The 25009-nt window shown below is 39.2% G+C and overlaps 1 protein-coding gene across 1 annotated transcript in view; it reads right to left on the bottom strand.

The window, feature by feature from the left end:
* Positions 1-5831: 5831 nt before the first annotated feature.
* The window catches only part of VWF (von Willebrand factor), a 148634-nt gene continuing 129456 nt past the window's right edge, over positions 5832-25009 (bottom strand). Inside the window, exons 45-52 of the mRNA XM_026081615.1 lie at positions 24741-24924; positions 23762-23802; positions 18623-18739; positions 15316-15414; positions 14244-14372; positions 12520-12559; positions 7419-7516; positions 5832-6174 (exon numbers count right to left, since the gene is read on the bottom strand). Coding sequence (XP_025937400.1) covers positions 5986-6174; positions 7419-7516; positions 12520-12559; positions 14244-14372; positions 15316-15414; positions 18623-18739; positions 23762-23802; positions 24741-24924 — 897 coding nt within the window. The 3' untranslated portion in view covers positions 5832-5985. The remainder of the gene's footprint in view (positions 6175-7418; positions 7517-12519; positions 12560-14243; positions 14373-15315; positions 15415-18622; positions 18740-23761; positions 23803-24740; positions 24925-25009) is intronic.

Here is a 25009-nt window from a genome sequence, read left to right as displayed (position 1 = left end):
GGGGGGGAAGGGCTGTTCATTTGAAAAATGTGAAAATGCCCTGAAAGAAAACACTAAAGTCCTGTCTAAGCAGTCCTTTCACTCCCCACTCTGTCTGCACCTATTCAGCTTCATAGACAACAATTAACAATGAAGCAAAGAATAAACTTACCAGGTGCATGTGCTTCCATGTTGTCTGGAGGTTTGGCTGAATACTGCGACAGTGCTAATAGGATATGACTATGCTGATTGCATGCACAAGCTGCTTCTGCACTGGCTTAAGTTGTGAGCAGCACCAGCAGCTATTTCCATCCCAGACTGATCCTGCTTTAAGCAAACCACAACTGAAGCTAATTAGCCAGACCTTCTGTTTCAGTAATTACAGTCACAGAGGGGAAGGGAGAAAAAAGGCAAAACACCCATGAGCTGAGAGGCTGGGGTAACTCTCTGCTGGAACCTCAGCATCTTGTCTTTGTGTTTCACAATGCCTCAGCAAACAATATAACCGTAGACGTATTTTCTCCTAACTCCCCATAAAGTTTGTGAAGGAAAAGGGGAAAAAGGAAAGCAAATGCAAAACCAGGACTCTACAGTAGAGCCAGCTCTGTCCAGAAAATCATTGCTTCAAGGATTAGGCTGTCCTGGTGATGGTTTCCATGGGAAGGAGTATCTCTGTAAAGCTGTGCAGTACTTCCAGATAGGAGGTAAGTGTGGAAACCTCTTTATAAGGCTGCATGTCAACTACTCAAGTTACGTGACTGCCTGGATGCTGCACAGTCACTCTTGCGTGAACTATTCATGGGATTATCTTGTAATCAACTGTATAATCAGACCAGCTGGTGGATCCTGCCTAGCCTTCAATCTTAAGATTTAGGCAATGTATTGGGAAAAATTGCCATTGACTAATATCTTCTGAAGGAGGATTTTTATTTGATAATGATAATTGGAGGGAGGGGTAATTCCTTGGAGTTCAAATCTTTTTTTCTTTTTTTAGCTTATACACTAAACACTACAACACATGCTTTAGTGTGGGAGGAGGGAACAGATATGCTCCATAACTGAATGAAGTACAGTATTTTTACTGTGTGAACTAAATGAGTTATTAAGCTTGTGAGTTAGTATCAGATACTATATCATGACCTGCAAGAAGAGCAGGTGTCTACATCACAGAGAGAAGAGTGACTGGAGGTCACACAAATGTACTAACTAAACTAAACTATCAATGCTAGTGAGTTCATGTGGGAAGCAAGGTGGCTGACATAGCTCAAAGCTTGTGACAGGTGCATTAAAAATTTTCCCAGCAAGGCTAAGAAATGTTTAAACTCTGAACAATTTTTCATTGGATGATTACACTTTTAACGAACTAGTTATAGGCAGACTGAAAAGAATGAGATTAAATTAGATGGTGTTCATTTGTTTACTTTGGCTAAATTGAAGTACTACAGGAAGAATTTTACGTATAACTTACGCTAATGTTATGTTTCTGATTTTACTTGAAAGGGAGAGGTGTGAGGACTACTGACTCCACCTCAAACAGCTTTGCACAGGTCACTGAAACTTTTCTACACTGCTGTTTACCACTGACAATAGGGAAAAAGTGATGATTAGGTTCTCCCTCCATGCATGCAGGGAAGATTAATACATTAAACGTTGCAGAACATTATATCTGAATGCGGAAGCAAATGTTAAAAAAGTAATGTCTTCAGATATGAAAAGTTAAATCACCTCACTCTTCTTCATCCCTCCTTTGGAATGGCATTTCCTGAATTCTACAGGATCTCTCATCAGGTATCAAATACTATTCCTTCTTACCCTCCTAGTGTCTTATACTTGTTTCAAAACTTCGTTTAAAAATTCCCTTCAGTTATGAAACAGGGAACAATCTGAGGGCCACAGCTTCTGGTTTGACTGTGTAAAAGCTATTAGATCCCAGAAATAAAGAAAAGGATGCTCCCATTGCTATGTGTAAACTCTCTTGCATGGGGGATGCTAATTTGTACAGGTTTGTGTTGGCACAGTAGCTGATGCATACATTTTTTGAGATGGAATGCCTGTAATTTTTTAATTACATAACCATCCCATTCATTTGAACAAATGAATCATTCTTTGCTTGATTGATTTGCTCAAATGTCCACATCTGCACAGATCTGAATGCATGTCATACTTTGTACAGGAGCAATGGTGCAATCATGTAGAGCTCCTGCCAACTACCAGGTAGCAAAGTAGGGCCAGAGAATACTTCAAGGAGAGCAAATGTTGAAATGTTTATTTCCTTGATGTTTTATAAGCGATTAGTCTACACTAATTGATATCAAATCTACAGCTTTGCTTGTATACGCTTATCTCTGGGAGAGGGGGATGAAAACTTGTTGGAAATATGCTATTTAATATCCATATTATATCTCGCACCAACTAAATGCTAAGACAGAAAGGCATGTCCATTAATTCTGAGGGTGTATAGGGATGTAGAGCCAGGTGCTGCAGTGATCTCTGTGGGCACAAAAATCTACCTTCACTGGTTCAAATTACTGGCTCCTGTAAGCCATAAGGATGGGTCTATTACAGGTAATACAGCTAGCACAGGTAATAAATAATATACACAGGATGCAATATGATAGTAAGCAATATGCAGCTGAGTAAAATGGAGATGTTCTGTCTTTTTTTCATGACACATTCCTATAGAGAAAATCATATCTGAGCATCAGTGTGTTTCCTGAAATACCTAGCAAAAGTGTTAATTGATAATGTTGAGCTGTGACAAATAATGCTAATACAGCAGATAGTGTTTCACCTGTGGAAGAGGACTGGTGCTTGGAAGTCTGTAAAAGTTAGCAGAGAGTTTACATGCTTTTAATAATTAAGAAGTTATATAAGAGTCTTCCCCAAATCCATTTAATGTTCCTGTAAATCTATCTTGTAACACACTCACCAATCCAACTCTGGTCTTCTGAAGTGGTGAGATGTGTTCTAAACGAGTTGCTGAAAGGCAAAAACTGGCATAGCTTAAAACATGTAAGACTTGCAAACAATATGCATAAATTAAAAACTATGTCCTCAAAGCCTAGATTCTGCTGCTGAAAGTTAATTGATGAGTCTGACTTACTGCACTGTTCTGTTGTATTGGCACAGATGCTTGAAAACAGAACTGCAACCAAGGAAGATGAAGAACAGCCCCATAGTATGGGGCATATTCTTGAACTGGTGTAAACTCTTAATACAGATCTGTTTATCTACTTACATTGAATTACATCTGCTGTGAGTTTGATCCTAAAACCAAGCAGTCTCCTATTGAATAATGTGAAGCTCCTTAGGAAAAAAATACTAATTGTTCTAGTTTGAAGCCCAAAATCTTTAGTATAGTCTGTTTCTGTCTTGAAACACATAGATCTGCCAGACTTTTCTTGTTAATTGAGATAGAAGTAATGAAAGAAGGAATGTTTGCTCGTTTGTCAGACAGATCTTTAATTCAATGCTGTTCATCTACTTTGCTGCTGGTCAAAAATCCTAGTTGCGCACATCTGCTTGTGTCTCTGCCCTATGAATGTCCCTGTGTGTCCTTCCCAGGCTGATAAGCTGGTGCCTGACCCTTGCAATTATCTGATTAGAAGGCCTGTCTGCAGCTATGAAACCTTAGGCTGAAATCCTGCCAGATTTCACAAGCCAAAAATGCTGTCTGAGCAAGGATGCAAATGGAAAACAAGAGGCAGTCCCGGTATAATAACAGGAAGAGGAAGACACTGCTTTTTATTCTGTATCTACTCCTGCTCTCTGGTCCTCTCTGGTATGTTAAAGGCTGTTTTCCAGGAGTTGCTTATTTGCAGCTTCAGTTGGGTTGCTGTGCAGCTGATTACCTGCATGACCCAAATCTACCTCCACAGGAAGCTTAATATCTGAGGCAGGTGCAACAAGGATCTAGTGTGAGATAGAGGAAAACCAGCGGCAGAGACCTACTGCAGTAAGTGGGACTGGTACTAATCAAAACTTGGTTTCTCTCCCAAAGATTTTTGTGGTTGATGTGCTTGATGCACATTTTGCTCCCATGGCAGAAGAAACAGAGGCACATAAAAGGCCTGTGATTGTCCTAGCACTATTCAGCAATAGAGGATATCTTTAATGAATAATGAAGGAAGAAAGGATATACATGGTACATGTATTAAATCCACAGCTGGGTGGGAAAGGGGGAAAAAGGATCTCTCTGGTTCCTCTCTAAAAGGAGTACAGTTTATATTTTGGTTGAAAGCGCAAAGGAAATTTTGCTTTACTCCCCTAGAGCTCCTAAGGAGAGCCATTTGCACATGTGTGTGGGGGGGTGTTTTGACCCATCTAAACGTATGACGTTAGCGTTCATGTGAGGAGGAGTAGCTCTTAGTCTCAGCGCTTTCCTCCCAAGTGGTCCTTTGAAATGCTTTCTACTTCTACAGATGCCAACCTAAATGCTGCACAGGGACAACCTGATTTCCTGACCTTTTCTGCTAGGCTTCTCAGAAGTATTCTTATCCTTCAGGTTGACTTCTATATATGGTTTGGATTAGTTGACAGCCACTTCTGCTGGAGCTGGAAGAACTTTTTTTAAGCCTGTAATTTACTCCCAAGTCTTACTGATTTCATAACAAACTGATGAACATGAATTTATTTATTTATTTAAAAAGCAGCCCTCCCATCTCTGTATCAGTGCTGTGAATTTATAGAAAAAGTGAAACACCTCAGTCTATCTGAAGTTAAAATATTTTTGTCTTGCAAAAATGCAAACAATGAAGTTTTACCTCTGGTTTGGGTGTTTGTTTCTTTGGGGGGGGGGGGGGAGAAGTTAGTGCTTCCCAATGAAACAGCTTGACTGGCACCTTGCCTCCCCCTCTCCCCCCTCCCCCCAATATTTTCTGATCTTTCTTCAGTGGCCTGAACATACCATGGAGAATTTAAATCCTGCTATACTTATCCCTGGCAACAGTAACTAAATTAAACTTGCCATTAAAAATTCCACTGTTTGGTTATATTAAAGAGCTCCATTTTTTGTAGTTAGTGCAACAGATGAAGTCTTAGCTGCCTCCACCAAGCCAGTTGCCAAGGGAAAGCTGAGGTTTTTTTTTTTTTTTTTGGGGGGGGGGAATGGGGGAAATTCAGTTTCATGCCTTCAAAATGAGCAGCAGCTTCATGCTTTCTTGCAGTAACATGGTGCTTGATGAAGGAAGGGCAAGGCCCGTGATATTAGGTTGCCTCTGCATGAGGAAGTCCTCATCTCTTCAGTGAGAAATGAAGGAAACAGTAGGAATAAATTTGAAATAAGGGAGACTACTGATGAGTTTTCTCTCAAAGTTGGTCTGTAAAAGTGCTGAAGTACAGAGGTAAGGACTGTCTGTCAGCCCGTTCACAAGCACTGAGGACTTGCAGAAGTTACAAAAGCTCTCTTTGGCACGCAATTTCTTTGGCACTCAATTTCAGGGGAAAAACGTACACATTGCAGAAAAATGTTTGATTGCCTAAGCCATAATCAGTATTGGTTATGTACCAAGAACATAATACTCCTGCTGTGAAGTCTTATGCCATAATTACCATACTCCCTGATGGGGAGCGGGGGGAGGCAGTGGGGAGAAGGAGCGGGGCTGAAGACCAAAAAACTCAAAACCCCACAATGTGTCACTAAGGTCTGGAGTGGAGAATGTAAATGCAGTAGTTATGAAGACAACATTAAATGTTTTGGGATATGTTCTTCCAGTAAAATAAATTGTTCCTGTTACTGTGTTATATTTTTAATAATGTGAATAATTTTCCATGGTGAAGATGAAAAGAAACAACACAATCTTAAATCTCTTCTATAAACCATCCCAAGAATACTCGGAAGATAATGTTCCATTGTGCTAGTAAGTTTTATTGTTTGCTATGTTGATACAATTAGTTAGTCAGAATTCTATTGGATAAAACAGTTTACAGAGCGAAATTGAGGCTTGCATTGTAAAGTTCCTTGGTCATAAAACTCAAAGATTAAATGAACTGGCTGCTTGGAAATAATCAGTCTGTGCACTTTCGAGAACGGCACTCACACTGAGAGGCAGAAGGGATATAATGCTGCACCACTGTGCCATTGGCACACTGCAGGGGGATCATGACTGTGGTGGTCTGAGTGGCTGTGCAGCAGCTGCACATGTCTTCCCATTGCCCCCTCTGAATGGAGTATCTGGTATTGCTTCCACACTTACCCTAAGAGGAAAAAGAGATATAAAGTTTGAATAGCACTAAACCTCAGTGAAACCAGAACCTGTTTTTTTCCCTTGGAAACAACCATGGGCTTCCTTGCCCAGAGTTCAGTGTTTTGCCATAAAACTCCAATATGTATGACTTTATGGCTAAAGACCTAATTACCACTGACTTTGTGGACAGGACAAGAGGGTAACAATATCCTTTTTGAAGAAAGGTAAGTATTTGTTGTTGTTCTTAAAGCTTCCCCTCGGAGTGAGTCTTCTGTAATAGCAAATGGAGGCCATTATCCAGTTATCTATTTGAAAACCCTTGACATATGTGGTCTTAGTACTTTTCCTCCCTGTTTCTGTTCTATTTCCAGTGGTCATAGGAAAGAGAAAGATGCATTTTGCTTACTGCACCAGCTAAAGATGATACCCAAGGGGTCGGGTAGAAGCCAAAACTTCCTGGCTGCCATCCTTGTATAATTTGTGTATAAAGACTGTATACAGTCCTTGTGCAAGGCATGGCTATTTCAAAATAAGCCGTTGTCCTGCTACAGTTGGTCTGGGGAGAGAATGTCCTTTGTGGTTCCCAGTCTCAGAGGGACAGGAATATCTGGAAGGAGTGTTATGCTCCTGTTTCAAGTTCTCTATTACCTGTAAGGAGTGATGGGCAAGAAAATGCCATAGCATTCAGCTTTTAATCCAATTATAGAAATACATGAAACATTCAGAACACAACAGCCTAACAGGCTAAGAGAGAAGTCGTACCAAATCACAGAGCTCAAGGTTAAATCTCTGGTAAAGCATCAGGCATCTAAATGTTGATTTAGATTCTCATAACCCAGCTTCAGAGCCTAAAGAGGGATATGTGAGCGTAAACTTAGACTCGCATCTGAAAATCAGGTTCACTAATACTGAGATGAAAACTCTCTTCTATATAGAAAGTCCTAACAGAGCCATTTCAGGCTCGTTCATCTGAGCCGGAGGCAAAGGCGTGATATGAATGAAGGCTTTGTGCCTTAATGTGTGCACCTTTTTTTTCATATTGGCTTGAACAGGGAAAACTCGGCATCGCCAAATTGCTTTAGGAAATTAGTGCCAATGGGGTTCACACAGTATAAGTCAACCAGTGAGAAGGGCAGAAGCTGATGCTCCATTTACTGAAGTGAAGCCATGAGGGAGCCAAAGGCTCCCTTCATGAAAAAGATAAAGGCAGTGAGGGAAGATGTGGGGGGGCTTTGTTTGTTTGTTTTACCTTACCTCACAGTGAGAAATAGGCACTTCCTTTTCAGTCATGCATCCATTGATATTTCTGTACTGCAGTCTGGTACTTATTGGTCGACATTCTTCTTCCACACCTACCAAGTTAAAAATAAATAAATAAATGAAAGTGTTTGACAATGCTGACATTTGCTGAAAAAAATTTTTTTTCTTCCCTTTCTCTTAAGGCTGAAATTGCTGGTGGTGAGATGTCATTGCTGGCAAGAGTCCTAACAGGAGAATTAGGTTTGTTTCCGTATAATAATTAATGTAGAGCTGTATGAATATACTGTACTGTAACCTTAAAATTCCACTGCAGATTAGAGTTCCCCTCTTATTTCTTTTTGATTGACTGATTTGTTTTAAAGACACCATACCACCTTTAACTCATTGGTTTCCATGTTAGATAACTTTTTTTTTTTAAAGACAGTTCAAAAATACATTTTTCATTCAACTCATAGGCAGGGTAACAAGATGGCATGTACCTTTCCATGAAGATGCAGAAGGTGACCAAGAAGCAGCAAATAGGGTACCTCATGGATTTCTATTTAAGAGGTTAATTTCAAAGCATGTGAACATATTTCCTTGATGCATGACAGTTACAACCAGCAAGAAGCAAGATACAGGTGTTTTCCATTAATCCATACCTGGGTAAGTCATTCACTGTGAATCTTGATAAGCTTCCAAGTCTAAGAATCATGGAAAGGATCGCATTCTTCCAATGAACTGAAAGTGTCACATATCAGTTCTGGGGCAAGCAGGTGCAATTACAGTGGGTATTTTTTGTTTTGTTTTGTTTCTCCCCTGAGCATGCCCTTGTTATTCTTGTTGGGTTATGTGACAAAAAGGCTTGTCTACACACACACACACACACACACACACACACACAATGATGACAGGCCGAGGAATCCCAATAACTGAACTGGAGAAACAGAGCATCCTAACTCAGCTACTTCTAGGGTTACCACAGGACAGAGATCCTGTTGTCTGGGGATGACGCCCCTCAAGATAAGTCAACAGACAGGCTGTACCGGTCACCTTATAGACCAAAGGGGAGTTACTGCCTATGGGACTATGGGACTCATTATGGGATGTCAGTGAAGAACATCTTGGGATTGTACAAGACTTATAATGGGATATTTAGGAGAGGAACCAAAGGTGGGGAAAGGCAAGGATCGAGGTGGTTTGGGAAAAAACAAGGTCCTGGGTGAGGGGACTCTCTATTCTGTGAGCACGTGTGTGTGTATGGAAGTCTAAGTGCCAGTAACTGGAGTGGGACCACAGGTCATAGGGCCCATGAGTCTGGGGTGACAGCAACTGGAGATATGGGTGTAGATGCATATTGTGTGGGTGCATGTGTCAGTGTGTGGTCACTAGCAAACATTACGTGGGACCAGCCAGCAAGTAGGATAAGTGTCTTAAGAGCCAGGTACTGAAGTGGCTATAAGTCTGGGACAGATACCAGAGAGACCAGAGGGTCTGAGAGTTGGATACTGGAGGACCAGCAGGTCTAACCCAGCCACTGGAGAGACTGTGGGGTCTGGAGGTTAACTCAGAGATCCGTTTGCATGTGCATAAGTCAGTGTGTGAAGCAACTGGAGACAAGAGGCTCCAAGGGCCACCTACCGGGTAGATCGAGTGCCTAAGATCAGTTACTGGAAGAATCCATAGCATGTGCATCTGTGCATGTGCTCAGTCTCACTATTGGTTGGACCTGAGGACATAGAGATGAGGCTGCCACAGCTCCATCAGGCTACTAGATTTGGCAACTCCTAAAAATCCTTGCACATGTGTTGGATTTTGCAGAAAGCTGATATAGCTAAATTCTGCAAAAATGTCAGTGGGAATTTTGCTACTATCCTCAGTGGACTATGAAATATTGCGATGTTTGTTTTCTGGTAGTTTTTGCAATTAATTATAGATAAATTCTTCCTGTTTTGTTTTGTGGGTTTTTTTCCCCCTCCTCTGTCTAGTGAGAAATTGACACGAGAGGCAGTAGGTCTGGATTTGTTATGTGTGGAAGGTGCAAGTTCTGCGAATCTGCTGATCATTCTCTGAGAAGTGAGGTTGCTATGGTCCATAAACTGTGGTGGTGGGCAGTGGCTCTGTTCCTTCACTTCCCTTGCCTGTTATCTGGTACTGGAACTGGACCTCACTATTGACATGCTCCTATACAGACTAATCCAGAATATCTGTTCTGAACACTCTGGATATTTTGGTCCTAATATCTAATGCCTTGTAAAGGAGTTAATACTTTTTAAGTGGTTGCTTTATGTGCTTCAAACAGCTGTTCTTTATAGTATTAATATAATGCAATGCCTCCGTGTAAAGACAGGCTCTTACTTATTTCTAGTTAATCAACGGAATATTTATGTTTAACAGAATACTGGACTATTTTTTTTACATACAACACAGTAACATTTCAGAGAGTTTATGGAATTCAGCAGGCCAATTGCACAACTATACAGATACATAAATTGAAGAGAAATGTTATCTATCTTCCTAGCAGCAAACATAGCTTTCAATACCTTTTCCAAGGGAATGTTAGTGTCAGGTTGGCTGTTTGCCTTGCTAGGGCTTCACATTTCATCTGAAAAGATACTTTATGAGCTTGAAAAGTGTTTCTGGCTGCAGGGCTGGAACTGCCAATTATCGTTTAATGATTTCATCACTTCTTTTGATAAAACTTGTCCAACCAGAAGAAATACACAGGTCAGCACAACAGCTGACAAACAACCCCAAGCAAAATCAATATCATCAGGCTCAGCACAGTTTCCTTGACTTTTTGATCCTGATTTATTCACTTGTTGCCCAGTTACTTCTCTCATCTAATTTTTTTGTAGAGCGTACCCTTCTTTGCAAAGGCAAGTGTATATAACTTAACAGGATATACACAGTTGAGATCAACAGGCAAGAAAGTTAAGTAGTGCAGATACAATTCCTTTCTGAAGTGGGAAGAAAGGGAATATCCTTTGCAAATAATCAAATCCTCTGTTAGTACCACGAAACTGTGATGAGAAAACAAAACCTGATCAGCTATCTGCTCCCACATACTTAAAATCTGGAACAATGCAGTGGACACACTAACAAACTCCAATTGCCAAGGTGTACCTTAGATAGGGAAGCTAGTTTCTTAAATAGTCTTTGCCCAAAGCTGTTATAGGACTCTACAGAACCAAAGTCACCAGCCTGAAGTGCACTTTGAACCTGAGAGAGCAAGTTCTTTGAACAATTATTTATGATGCTTAGATAGCCAAAAGATAAACTGTCTCAAGACCTGAGAAGACAATATAACCTGTATCTAAGCTTCTGCATCAATGAGAAACTGATTATTCTCTTATCCGAATTTAAAGAATACTTAATTTACTTTGTCTTTACAGCAGCTTTGACAAAGCTTGGCTTTCTCCATAGCATACTTAACAGACTGCATATCACTACCAAGGGTCCTGATGGAATTTCAGGCTTGGGTACAATGCAATTAAAGAGGAGAGACAAAGAAAGTCTGGTATCTAGCAGTATCTGATTCAAAGCAACATGTCAGTCACTGTTCTTTTTTCCACATATGCATCAATTAATAACCTGTGTTTAGTTGACTGGGCAGCTTATTGCTGGGTGATTGGGTTTTGTATACAACTGCCCAGCTACAGTACTCGGTATAGGCACGATCATACAGAGCTCAAAGTATTCTGGCAAAACTCTGCTAGAACAGGGTTAATTACTTGCATGATTACTTTTCACTGATCTTGACTATGGAGCTTCTCGATACTTGAACTTGATAACTTAAAACTAAATTCAGCCTGGGGATATGTTGACTTCTGCCTTACGGAGAGCCCTGAATACAGAAGTGACCAGGAACAGGACTTCACTGTAACATGGCACCTTTCAATTTTGAGCTACATCCAAGCAAACATCAACAGGAAAGAGGATCTGAAAGCCCATGCTACATGGGCTTTTTTAGGCGTGAGGTATTTCACTTAAATTAGTGTGCTTTTGCTGCTGCAAGGAGGTATCACTTTTATTGTAATATAACTTAAATATATGCATTGACCTGTGCCTATTTGGAACTGGCTTTTCTCTCTCCTCAATTGCAGCAATAAATATTACCAATTAGTAGAGTCCCCCATCTTTTAAATGTTAAAATCAATTTATATTAACAGACAATTGTCAATATTCCTTACTTGCAGCCTGGTAGATTAAACTTCTCTTAACTAAATTACCTGGCTGAGCCGTTTGATGACAGTCTATCTCAATAGCTTTCTGACTTCTCTTTCTTAAACCGGAACTCACTGATTATATAGACAAGCAATGGCAGCAAACACTCGCGGAGTTAACTTCCTTCACCGGGGTATGATTACAGCAGTTACTGTGGCAGTGTAGTGATGGGCTTCTCTGCTGGCCATCTTTTATTTATTAGCACAGGCATAGAGTAAAAAAGAGGAGATGATGGAGGGCAGGAAAGGTGTTGATATTCTGAACTCAAACTTGCAATGCTTACTCATGTAAACAAACCCTTCCTACAACCATAGCCTGACATTTGAATTGTCAACAGTGTAGGAGTGGCAGGACTCACTTCCAAACTGCAGAATTTAAGACACAGTCAAGCTGGACACTAGGAATGTACCTTTGATAAGCATTCTCCCGCCCTTTTTTGGTTATTACATTATCCACAACCAATCACATTACTTTCACCAGATGTTTTTGCTAAATACATTTTAAGGCCATTTGTTATTCATTAAGTGGTTGCCTCAACTATTCAGTGTCAGGTTCTGTGGCTGTCAGCCAGTGTGTGTGATACCATTCCTGTTCTATTTAGATGAATAAAATAAAACATTCATAATTAACATCTGAATGACAGTACATACTAAAAGGTGGAGGATGTCTATTTCTTTCCAGACACTTGTGAATACTGTCAAGATACATGTTCTCCTGGACAAAACATGATGGCAACATACAAATCAGAGAGGGAATTTGTTTGGTTGTTTATTTTGACTGTATTCTTTAACTCTGTAATATTAAGCTACATCTTATGTAAAACTTAGCTCCTTACCCAGTAGCCTACATTCTCTGCAATTTCCAAACAAGTCTTAGCTTATTTACTTACATGTGTCACAACAGGTATTGCCAATTTTTGCAATTCTGCCCTAAAATTAAAAAAAAAAAAAACTTTTATTTAGGCACAAGTAGAACTTATTTGTTCTGCTGGAGCAATATGAAAGGATGTTTAGAACAGAATATTAGGCAACAAAATTATTTTCCTGTATTATACAAAAGTATAAATCTACATTAGAAATCATCTTTTAATTATAATCCATTAAAGATGTGAAAAGGTTACAATAGTCAATTATTTCTAATCAGTTATTATCAAATGCAATGTTGAATACAAATCAGTTTCTAGTACCCACAGTGATAAAGCACATAGCAGTCAAATCTTAAGTTTCCTTAAGAAAAAAAGGATTTAAACCATCCCTCCTGATATTTTTAGCAGTGTAGATGAAAGTATGTCTGTTCCACAACAACTCGATATTTATAGGCAAGTGAACATAAAGTATCACATCCATTAAATAAGTTTTAATAGACAAAAATTTGGGTTTTATTGTTTCAAAAAATTTCTGTAGAGAATAATGCTCAGAATATATTTATGGGAGAAAAACACTGGAAATTCAAGGTGAGAGGAAAAAATGGAAAAATGTAATATTTATTTACACTGCAGAGTCATGCCATTGTTGCACTAAACAGCTGAACTTACATGCAGGATGGTTTTTGTTTTGTTTTTAAGTAAAAAAGATAAGCTTTCCATCAGTACCTAGACCAAACACAATCACCTTTATAGCTGAAATAGTTAATTTTTTGGAAGGGAGGAGAATAAAGGCAATTTGGGAAATTTCAGTTTTAAAAGTAAACTATTCTCCGCTGATTTAAAAACTTCAGAATGTGACAATAGCCCCAGGCCTGTAATGTAATTATCATTTTTCTAAATTTGGGGTTGTCTGTATAACAAAGTTGTGTGTCCTGCCATGATGACAAATTGGGAAATGGACTACAGAAGCTTTATTCTTCCTGCATTATATGTCTTAATTCCTCTGTTTGCTTCATGTGCACATTCGAGAGGTGTGGGTATGAGCTGTGTTATAGGTTTCCCACTTGTTGTCATGGCCAACAAAATGGGACCAGCTCGATATAACACCTATTTGATGTTGAATAAGCAAATGCAGCACCATGTGCTACATCCCTTTCTAGAGTCCACAACCTGCTCTCTGTTTCTCAGCCTAGGGCTAACCCCAAATCACAGAAAAGGTGGAAAAGTTATTATTTCACAGTTCATTTTACCAAACCACTGCAAATGTCAAAGTTTTAGCTCTTCCCAGAGCATAGGGGAAGCCTATGCACTTCCTTTCCCAAACCACATACTGGGGTAGCCAAAACATGCCTTATCCTTTTATACACATATTCATAGTATAAAGGAGCTGATTTGACACTTTTCTCAGTTTGCATAATTAGCCACACAGCTTTGCTCTGGATACCAAACTGAAAACATTGTGAGAACAAACTTTTTCCTGTGGCTGCTGCTTCATATGGAGCAGAATTACTGCATGCTCAGCCCCTCTCCTTGCCGTAGAGTCCCACATAAAACCAGCACATATTTAAAAATAAAGATAACTTACATTGTTCTGAATTTCAAAGAAAGTTCAAATTCAGTTTAGCCATGGTGTTGGGAGAGGGTTGGGGTTTCCCATCCATAATACACATAAAGTACATACATACAGAATCATAAAGATGACAGAGACTATTGGGAAACCTTGTAACAGGATCCATTTCACTACTTACGCCTTCAGCCAAACATCTTCTGGAATCAAACGGAGGACAGCCAGTGATTCTCCTTTCCCAGATAAATTCCCCTTTCTCATTTATTTTACAGGAGTGACTGTCACAGCCATCCTGAAGAGATTCATTTGGCTGTAAAGATTTAAGGGCTGTTAGCTTAACACAAAAGAAACACGGGACCATAATTTTTCAGGATACTATACAACCTGACTATTCCTTTGCTGATATTCAATCAATATACCATGGTGGTGAAGTTTATGAAGCATGGAAACCTTTAGTAAACACAATTGTTTGTCAACAAAGGTTTCTCATGGGAATTATTTACCTTCATAAAGTACCGATTACAGCTCAATCAAAAGTATCAAAACCTGATCTTTTTCAGCTCTTAGCCAGGAAAAAACATCCATTAACTTAAGAGAGAAACTCATCTAAGTGAGAACCTTGGGAATTTGGCCTCTGAATTGTATTTTAGAGAAAGATGTGTATGCACATTTAACTTCTGGTTCAGTAGGAAGACTGTTCCAAGAAACAGGCACGTGTGCATGCACACACACTCTATCTAAAACTTGGATCAGCAATGGAACAACAGAAAAAGTTATCTCCTGTTTCATGTGAGACACTGACTGGTTCTAACTAGAAAATGTCTGCTCATGCTTAAGAACCTACTATACTGGAAGCATTTTTAAAGACTCAAATTTTCAATTTAACTTATTCATTTCTTGCTTAAAGTGAGGTTTGAATCTACTCTAAATATAGAGCAGCTGATGGGCTCATTTTCTAGTTAAATTTCTCTTATAATATTCATGCTTACAGGTGCATCTAGATTGTCCATCCAGAAATTTGTATTGTGATGAGAAACCTTTTTCATTTACAAACAAACAAATGAACTTTTTTGAGAAATCATTCTAGGACACAAGAGAAAAGGTAGTAGTATTACCATACTGCCTAATTCAAAAGCAGAAAATAAATGCATTCTTCCTGGATTGATTAGACATCTATGTTACATATATATTTACTGAAAGAAAAAAAAAAGAAAGAAAAAAATGGAAGAGAAAAGAGAGTGCTTGAAACTTACCTGAAGGTATTTAAGCCTTCCATCTCTCAGCCTGATTCCACATGAAGTTGGCATACATTTTCCACAGCAAGAGCCAGGGATTTCTTGCCTTCTGTAATTCTAGAAGGTAAAGAAGTTCACACAGATATCGTTCTGGGACTGTTTTATTTTAAGCATGCTTCTCACACTTATAAGTAGAAGCTAGTTTTCGTAAGTTCAGCAGGTGAAGTGACAGCTATCAAAAATGTTTTTTTTTTAACAGTAGGCCTAAACTAGCTCAATCTAATTAGCTGGGTTTTTTATTAGCTGTGGGGGGGGTTTGTTTTGTTTTTTAAATAAAGTTTGGCATTAATCCTTGTATCGTTTTGTCCACTGAATTCAAAATTCTTTGACTTTAAAGGTGCAAGGTTGGATCTACTAAACAGCATGTGACAGTAGAAGGGGTAGGGAGCTGATTAAAATGCTGTCAGTGACGTACAGTTCTCATATGCAGCAGCCAGGACCTTCTCATTAGCAAAGCTAATGAATACTACACAGTGCAACTTGTAAAATTAGTTTGAAAAGCTTGAAGTAGGAGAAAAGGGCAAAATAACCAGTAAACAGTGAGCAGGGAAAGGGGTGAATCAGGCCAGAATGGAAAATCTGAATTAAGGAAAGAAAGATAGAGAAATGGGTTGATGAAACAAGAAACTAAGAGCAGCAGAGAGCGTATGATAGAATGAAATAAAAAATGAGAGAGGGGCAGAAGAGAGGAATAACAGGGCCTGACAAATGGCACAGGAAGAAAAAATGGCGACAGGGAAGAAGGCATGGGAGAGTGAGCAGCATCAGGTGGAGAGGAAGAAAGGCACAGAATGGATAATGGGAAGTTAAAAGAAAAAAAAAACAGAAATGAACTAACTGAGTAAACACATTAAGTGTCTCACAGTAACGTCCCCAGCTGCTGCACATAGCCAACAGCTGCTTATGATGAGCTGAACATTTTTAAGACAACGAACACTCTGGTTGAGTGAAGGCACGCATGTTATCCATATGTTTTTTATACATATTCTGAAAAAAGAATCTGGGGAGAGCAGGGGGGTGACCATTAAATCACTGGAGGAGTACACAGTTCATTGTTATTTAGGTGAATTTGCTCTACTAGCAAAAATGTAAGCACCTAAAGAATATTGTAAAATGACAAAAAAATGATGCTGATGAACAGAATGTGCTGCAGTTGGCTGCACTTCAATTACCAGTGTATTTGCTTTCACAGCTTCAGCACCCAGTAGAAAGCAGGTGCTCCTGAGAGAGTTCATACCCTAAGCCGTGATTTTGTCCATCATGGAGGAACTGCTTTTAATCTGGGATTACCATGAAATCAATGAACCTGAGACAGGAAAGATCCAGAGTATTTGTGTGAATTCCACTGGACTTAGGGAGATGAAGACATTCCATATCTTATTTGAACTTTTTTTTTTTTTATCTCCACAGATTCATTATGCCGGCTTCAAAGGGATACGCACACCTATAGCTGAAACTTCCTTTGGGTTGATGCACACTTCCTAAATACAATTTCATAATAGACCCAACTGGAAATAGACTTTTCTTTAGGGTTTTTGTTCAGCCTATACTTTAGGGCCAGGTGGGGATGGGGGCCATAAGAGGGGAGGGAAGGTGCTGTTTGGGAATTGTGTGGGTGGTGCAAGAAGCAGGAGTGGACTATTTTTCTTTTGTTTTTACCATGTATTTTATTGATTCCTCTACCTTTAATTTCTACAGCTGGCTTCTTATATTCAAAAGGAAGAATTAATGTGTGTGTATGTCTGTGTGGAAACATACACATACATAGACGTTCCTGGCCACAGATTCATTCCAGTGTATCTGGGGGTTTTTCACTGATCTAATAAGTTGATTTTGTAAAAGTGAAAAATATATTCAGCACCAAGATTAGCCATATATTTTCCTTTCACAAGTCTGTATCTATCATCCTACCTCATAGGAGGGTTGATATTAGGGTCCAGTACCACACCAAAGTATTACAGATTCTCCCTTTTTTGTCACAAGCTACATCTTATACTAGTACTTTACTAGTACTTATACTAGTAAATAGACTGGGTCAGCTAGGGCTGTTTCTGGCCCTGCAGACAAGTGGAGCGGTACATCTGGGACATATATGTATGTCTGCACTGCCTTCTGCCCCCCAGCACAGACTGGCTTTGTTTATAATGTCTGCTGGAAACAGTCCTCGGTATGTGCTAACCACTGCCCTGTGTCTGGGCATTATTTGGAAGATACCAGTTAGAATAGGCTAGCTGAGACACTGCGAACAAGTAATCAACATAACTGATTGCAGGATGAAACTTGAACCTACAGTCTCACTCTTACTACATTGTCCCTTCCAGTTCTACTTAGGGATTGAAAAACAGACTTCCCCAAAACTCTGCCCATCTCAGGCAAGGACCATATCAATCTATGCCCCTCTTGGATATCAGCAGGGGATCCCATATGATCCTGTTAGAGAGGTGGCTTTTTGATGCTAGGGTCACTAATAGCACAGGTTCTTGGTTGGGTTGGGTCTGCTGGCCTCCACCCTTATTCCAGGAAAAGCCAAAAGAGAAGGGATCCTTTGAAACTTGTTCTGTGAAATTTAGCTGCTGGTTTGTGCTCCCAGGACAGGGGAGATTAAGCCAGCTTCTCCAGTTTGTTTAAGTCTCATTTCACCTGATGTATTGGTGCTGAGTCAGGCCATCATTGTTGGTCAGGGGACTGAAAAAGGGAGCTATTTGCATCTGTCTTTCCCAGCCAAGCTCATTCCTTGAAGATGGTGGAAGCAGCAGCAAAGACTGCAAAGTGGCCAGTAGAACTGAAGGGGACAATCCCATCGAACCACTTAGGACATGGCTGGGAACCAAGCAGAAATATTATTAAGCTCAGCTACTAGGTGATTTGGAATATTTGTATGAAAGCCCTGAAGCAAGGAGATCTGGCTGAGCTGCCAGTCCCAGAGGGAGAGATAATATTGTAAGAAAGGAGACACAGCAGTTCCTGTTGCCAATGATGTGTCAAACCTCATTTTTGCCTTGAAGGTAAGCAGTCTGAAATATGCAATTAAAGGTACCTGTGGACCTGAGTCCTCTTTCCTATACAGAGGACTTAGATTGCATTTGGTATATATGATCTAATGCAGGGAAAGAAGAACACAGGCCCATGATTTATCAGAAAAACTTGTAAGGAAGGAAACAGGTCCCAGAGTTGTACACAATATGAATGGTTATATACAGTGGGTGACATGACCTTATCATCAGACACATTCTTACTCAGAACAGCCAGAACCACTTGCACTTACCACTGGACATGGTTCACAGCTGAATTTGGTACATGTCAGACCATATCTTTGAGAAGACATTGATTGCAGAGAGCAGAGACATGTTGTGCATTGATCCACCATCAGGCGCCTCCATGCCTGAAATGTTAGAACCAGTTTGTAACTGTCAGTGATTGTCTCTTCATCAAAACTCAAATAAATGAGCAATTTTAACTAGGTTAAATCTGTTTCATTAAATCTTGTGTTGCAATTCTAGACGAAAGAAAACAGAAAACCCATAACCACACTCTCCAGAGGCCATTTCTCAAGTAAACCCTTTAGAATTCCTAAATTTGCAAATGAACATTGCTTTTTCTTATTTCCCTGCTTACGAAGCAAGAAAGGAATCTTTGAAAGTGGTGGGGAAGATTTTGTTAGATGGTTCTCATCAGTTCATTTTTTCTGAGGGTGGTAAATAAGTTTGCCAACAAGTCTTCTGTTCTTATGCCATCACAACCTGCAACTCATGGACAGAAATTACTAGTTATTGTCCTTACCATAGCACTGCTTAGAACATCTAGAGCCCTAAAACCTTAAAATTCACAATATATAGAAGGAGAAAAAAAAGTTACTGAATGAAAAGCTGGACTTCTCCATAGCTACAAGCAAACCAGTGTCTGAGCTGGCACAGAATTCAAATTCCTTGAGCCCTTCCCCAACACCTTGTTTGCTGGATCCAAATCAAAGCAAACAAAAATATCAATTTCAATGTAGAGAGTGGAAAATGCCAGGCTATTAGATGGGAAACAGCAGGATCTGGAGTTAGTAACAGATTTGGATGCCTAGCATATAAATGAATTCTAAATACAATGTCTTTCTGCCTCCCAAGTACACAACCCTTCATTTCAACCCTAAAATAATAAACCATATGGCTAAATGGACAATATGGGAGGAGTATATTAAAGATTTTTACAAAGAACTTCTAAAAGCTAAAGTAAATAGACATGAATATCACAACTGAATAAAATCTTTGAATAGTGCTTCAAAAGTCAATGGAATTTCACTGTTGACTTCACTGGGGGACAGGAATTCTCCTTTCAATTGTAGATTAGTATGCAACATATTTTGCATATTCTCAAATTCCCATTTTTCCTGTTCTGTACTAGTAAACACTCATCCAATAAATGGAGCAAAAACAAGGAGCTGGCCAAAGTAACAGCGTAAAGGTAGTGGACTTACGGGTAATTCAGAGCCAATACTCCCACATAATTACTGATGGACAAATGTTCTGAATAAAGAATATTAATTACACTCCTACACTGGACCCCAGCACAGGAGAACTCCTCAAGGCTCAGTGGTTTTCGATCAAGTACCAACAACGACTTTTTTCTTGTTTTGTGGAGGTCTAGAAAAAAGATCCTCCACAAACAATTTGATGGAGGTGGTTATACCAACGGGGAGCTTCCCATCTTTTAATGTGGTCTGGAATTCTGTGATGGAGTTGCAAGCAACTGTGCAAGACTGGATTTGATGACCAAAAAGATACTTCTCAGACCAAGTTGTTGCCATCATTTTAACAACTCAGGCTCGAGACCTTGACACAGGACCCTTCATTTTCATTAGTTTAATGACCTGACATTCACTATAAAAGGTTAATCTGGGGTTAAAAGCCAGGCATGGATACAGGCATGAAGCTGCACTCATAACTTTTCCCTGTGGGAGAGGAATTGATAGCAAATGTCACATGAAACACTAGACTTCTTGTTCACTCTCAACAATGGAAGCATTCAGATGTCACAGTGACAGTCCTGGTACAGACTACATGGCCTTACAAGGTCATTCAACCCACTGACACTAGTATTGCTCTACTGGTTACTCTGTCCATACAGACATATACACAGATAAAAAAGCCTCATAAATCTGGGAGATGTCCCGATTAGGGTGACCTGTTTCAAAATATATTTGGGGTTGTTTTATTTACTATCACAATCATATATTGTTCAGGCTTTTATAAGTAAGTGGCTATCACAAAATGCCTCTGTAGCTCTAGGCTTTTGCATCATGAAGAAACTGTCTATGAAGTTAAAACTGATATTACAGCTAATATCCTCATTGGATCTTCTAGTAGTTCTAAAATTCCAGTCCACTGGGCATTACTATTTAATACAAAAGAACAGCAAAAGTTGAGCTTATACTGCAATCACTGTTATCATGGGCAGAAATTTAGGGCAAAGTTTTCTAGAGACATGTTGAAACCCAACTCTCATACCGAAATGCCTTGAAACTTTGGGGGAAGCTCTTACCTTGATCTAAAGTTTGCATCACTGCCTAGTTCTATGATGTTTTTTTAATATATTTGGGGATCAGCATGCAAATGGTCTTTAACAATGTATTTCTGTGAAAAAATATAGCTTAGCATGACAGAACTGAGTGAAATAATGGATTGATATATCTTTTTACCTTCATATAATACACCTATCATGTTCTCTTGGCTAAGTTAGAATAAAATGCCAACATCTTCTAACACAGTGTTAGACAACATAACCAAAATAACCTGCCTAAAGCCAAAATCCACTCAGATCTCCTTCAAACATGCCACACAGTAAAAGCCTGGGAAAACAGATGAGTGATACAGATAATCCTTTTGGTAAATACAGTCACCTGCTTGGAAATCTGCAGATAAAGCCTGCAGCATTGTTAAGAACAGTGGAGTGAATGCAATACACCAGATTACTGGAATATAATATTGGTAACCAGATACAAGACAAAAATGTAAAGGGATTAAGGACACAGTCATTTTAACAGAACTGCAGTAAAAGGCTCAAAACTTGGAACTATTCAATGAATGAGTCAATGGAGCAAAGTTTTCCCTTGATATAAAATGAAATTTGAAACCTTTTCTTAAAGTATCATACTCCCAGAATACAGGTTTTGAAATCCAGGAAGTATAAACTTCTGTGGACACCACATCTTCCTTCCTGACCAGAACTCTGGAACAGTTACTGAAGTAGAAAGTCATGTCAGACAAAGCAGTGGTAGTTCCAGCTGCTCAAAAATTTTCAGATATATAGCCAATTTGCTTAAAACTATTAATTAAATAAAACTATTTTAGGTCAAAAGAAAATATCCATTAGCTTAAGACAAGTTCTAATGTAAAACCCCCAACTGTTTTCTCTTATTTTCAATATCAAAATAGCTGTTTTGTTTAGAAATCTTCTGAGGTTTACATTTTTTGCTGCTTAAGGTCAAGCCGTACCAAAACCCCACTGTGCTCAGCCCAAATTTATTACTCTCCACCTTAGAGAAGATTCTGGGAAGTGTGCTGTTTGAATGCTAACCTCAGTAATGCTTGACCCTGTGCAGAAGGAAGAGCATAAAAGTAATGCAACAGCTGGGATCTACCAACACCCTCAAAGTCTTCTTGCGCAGACCATGTTTGATAAAATGACCAATTGTCAGGAAGAACAATAATACATTTCTAAAACTATATTAAAAATTATGAGACATTTTTATATAGAACCAGATAACAAACAAGAATGAGTCAAAATGCAGTTTTATGTCAACCAAAACAGTTTGTGAATTCATGGCAATCTGAGCAAATTTTACTAAGATAGGAATGTTTTTCAATATTTAAGAAGCTGGAATATTTTAATTTTAGATCTTCAAAATAGAGCTACTTCTGTTTTTGTGTCCAACATGATATTTTGTTTCAAAATTTGCTTCTGCTTTATTTTAAAATATTTTAAAATATTTCAAACCACTTGAAAATAGGAGAAAGACTTTTCCTGACAGATCAAGTAAACATTTTGTTGGAAGAGAAAAAAATTAGTTTTTCACATGGTTCTGTTCATGAAAGAACAGCATACAACTGGAAAGACACTTTTTTTTTTTAAACAACACAGAACATACGTACATATCCTGGATAACAGAAGTGGCAGGAGTTTGCAATTATTAAACTGTATGATATTCTCTACAAGTATGGTCTTTATAACTTCATAAAATGCCCCAACGAGTTTTGACAACATACCATAGAGGAGACAAACAGAGGAGTCAAAAAGAAAGTGGATTATTACATGTTTTACCACTTTACAATCCTCTCCAAATGTTCTGACAGAAAATCAGAAATACTCTTTGGATTTAATTCTACAGAGAAGTAATTCCAGCACAGAATATTTGATGACAAGGCGTTAGCTCTAATAAACTGATAAGCTTATGCCTATAGAACATGGAAAAAAATACATGGAGAAAGGTCCTTTCTTTCTGCCATACCTCAAAAGTCTAAAGAGATGTGGGCAAACTTACCTTCTAAATAAATGGAAAAAGGAAGAAATGCATAGACAATAGAGGAATACATAGGTTAAAAGTTAGGTTAAATGAATAAAAAGGACCTGTTTCCCTAGAAGATGATGAGAATACTTAGAGTTCTTTGACACCAGAGGTGCTGCCAGAACATGGATTTAGGGAAACAATAGACAATTGACAGAGCTCTCCAAAGATAAATTTGGCATAAATGAGATCAGATGCTTAACTCCAATCCTTCCCATTGTCATGGACTGGGTTAAACACGTCTTAATCTATGCATTAAATACGCAGTTGAGAAAAAACTTCCTCTGAGGGCATATCAGCAGGGATCTGAAAGGGGACAGAGGTCAAACAGTGAGGAACCTCAGCTTTTCCATTTCTGCTAATAGCCAGAGAGAGATACCTCTCCTTCCACACAGGTGGAGCAAGAGTCTCCAGCCTTTTTTAATCTGTCTTATCCTCTAGGTAAAATAAGGAAAGTTTTTCCTTCCCTGCAGTGGCAAGGATCACCTCTGAGATTATCCCTCACAGATAGTTTCCTGTGTGTTTGGTAGCCTGTAAGTCATCACATAGCCCAGACTACCACAGTTTCCGAGCACTTTTCTTGAACATCCTTTCAAGATAAGGAAACAATATTGTCCCCCTTTTAGAGAGATATTAATTGTCATATAGGAAGTCTGTGGCAGGATCATGAGCTGGACATAGCCTGCTTAGCCCCTTACCACTGCTTTCACTACAGGGTCTCATTCGCAGAGATTTTGACTGAACAAAGTTGCCCTGTAAGCTTATGGGTATTCTGACAAGTTTGTGCTCTACAAATGCTCATTAAAATATTGAAATATCTTACTATCATATCAAATAACAGGAATCAAGTCTTACCCCAATAACAGTGCCATTCAAAAGACAACCATTCAAGGGTACTGAAAAAGAGGATAATACACCATTTAGTGTTACTATTATCATACCGTTATTTAGATTTAATAAACCATGAATATTTTTTTGACTTACTATAGTTCCAATTTATGCCATTAGATCCATTTTCAATATAAAGAGGCACAATTCAGTCCTCTTAGACTATAACTTAAAAAGTAGTAATTTGCCAGTGTTATCCTGAATTCTACCTTCAAACATACCTTGCTGAGCTGTTTTTTCCAAGTACATGGTACAATGTGGATTTTCCCCTTTAGTTCAAGCCTCTCATTCCCAGAAGAGGCACTCATAGGTTTCCTGCAAGTTACAGTCTTTACTTCTCCTCCTCCTCCCATTTCTAGCTGCTTACTCTGTGGCTGCATTTATACTTGTCAAATAAATGTGACTGGGAGTCTTCCCAGACAGAGGCCAGCTGGCGTAGAGTGACCCATGTCTGTGCTAGTTGATGGCCACAGCCCTGATGGTCGCCAGTGCTCAGAAGAGAGCACAACTGCACACAAACACCCTGCGCAGAGCAGACCTTGAAACCTTCTAATTCCTGAACCGCACCTGCAAAGTATTCAGGAGAGAACTAAGCTTCCTAGGCCAAAAGCATGTCAAGATCCATTTAACTGCTTAACAATATAGGAAAGCGCAATAATTTGCTAGTATAGATCTAGCCTGGCATGTTTCCCTGAAGCACTGGTAAGCAGGACCATTGACAGGTAGTTCAAAGGGAGTCCAAAGGGAGACAATGAACAGCACTTTGAAAGAGGAAGTAATAGCAGCACGTGGTGTTGCACTCAATGCCTAAATTATACATGAAAGCTTCAAATTATTATTATATTTGCATAACACACACTTTTGAAATTGTTACTGAGAAACAGCAGATCAACACTTCAGCTGATTAATTCTCCAGTGGTTCTGCTTGCCACGTATGCAACCTTACCACATCTGCAGGATGGACAGCAGTCTTTTACTTGGTCGCAGCGTAATTCAGTTCCCTCTGTACAGTCGGGCACATCCATTTGAGAGCAAGAAATGTTCTTTTGCTGCACAAAAACTTCATTGTTCACTCGGACACATTCATTGATAATGCAACGATCGAACAGGGATCGCCACTCTGTGCCAACCTAGCAGGAAATTGTAAAAGGATTAACAGTACACAGCAATGTTTGTTCCACCAGATAAAGGAAGGACAACCACAACCAATGTGCT

This window comes from Apteryx rowi, unplaced genomic scaffold (genome assembly GCF_003343035.1).
Source record: "Apteryx rowi isolate R43461 unplaced genomic scaffold, aptRow1 scaffold_556, whole genome shotgun sequence".
Taxonomy (NCBI): Eukaryota; Metazoa; Chordata; class Aves; order Apterygiformes; family Apterygidae; genus Apteryx; species Apteryx rowi.
The sequence above is the reverse complement of the archived record's forward strand: the minus strand, read 5'-3'. Positions and strand labels throughout refer to the sequence as shown.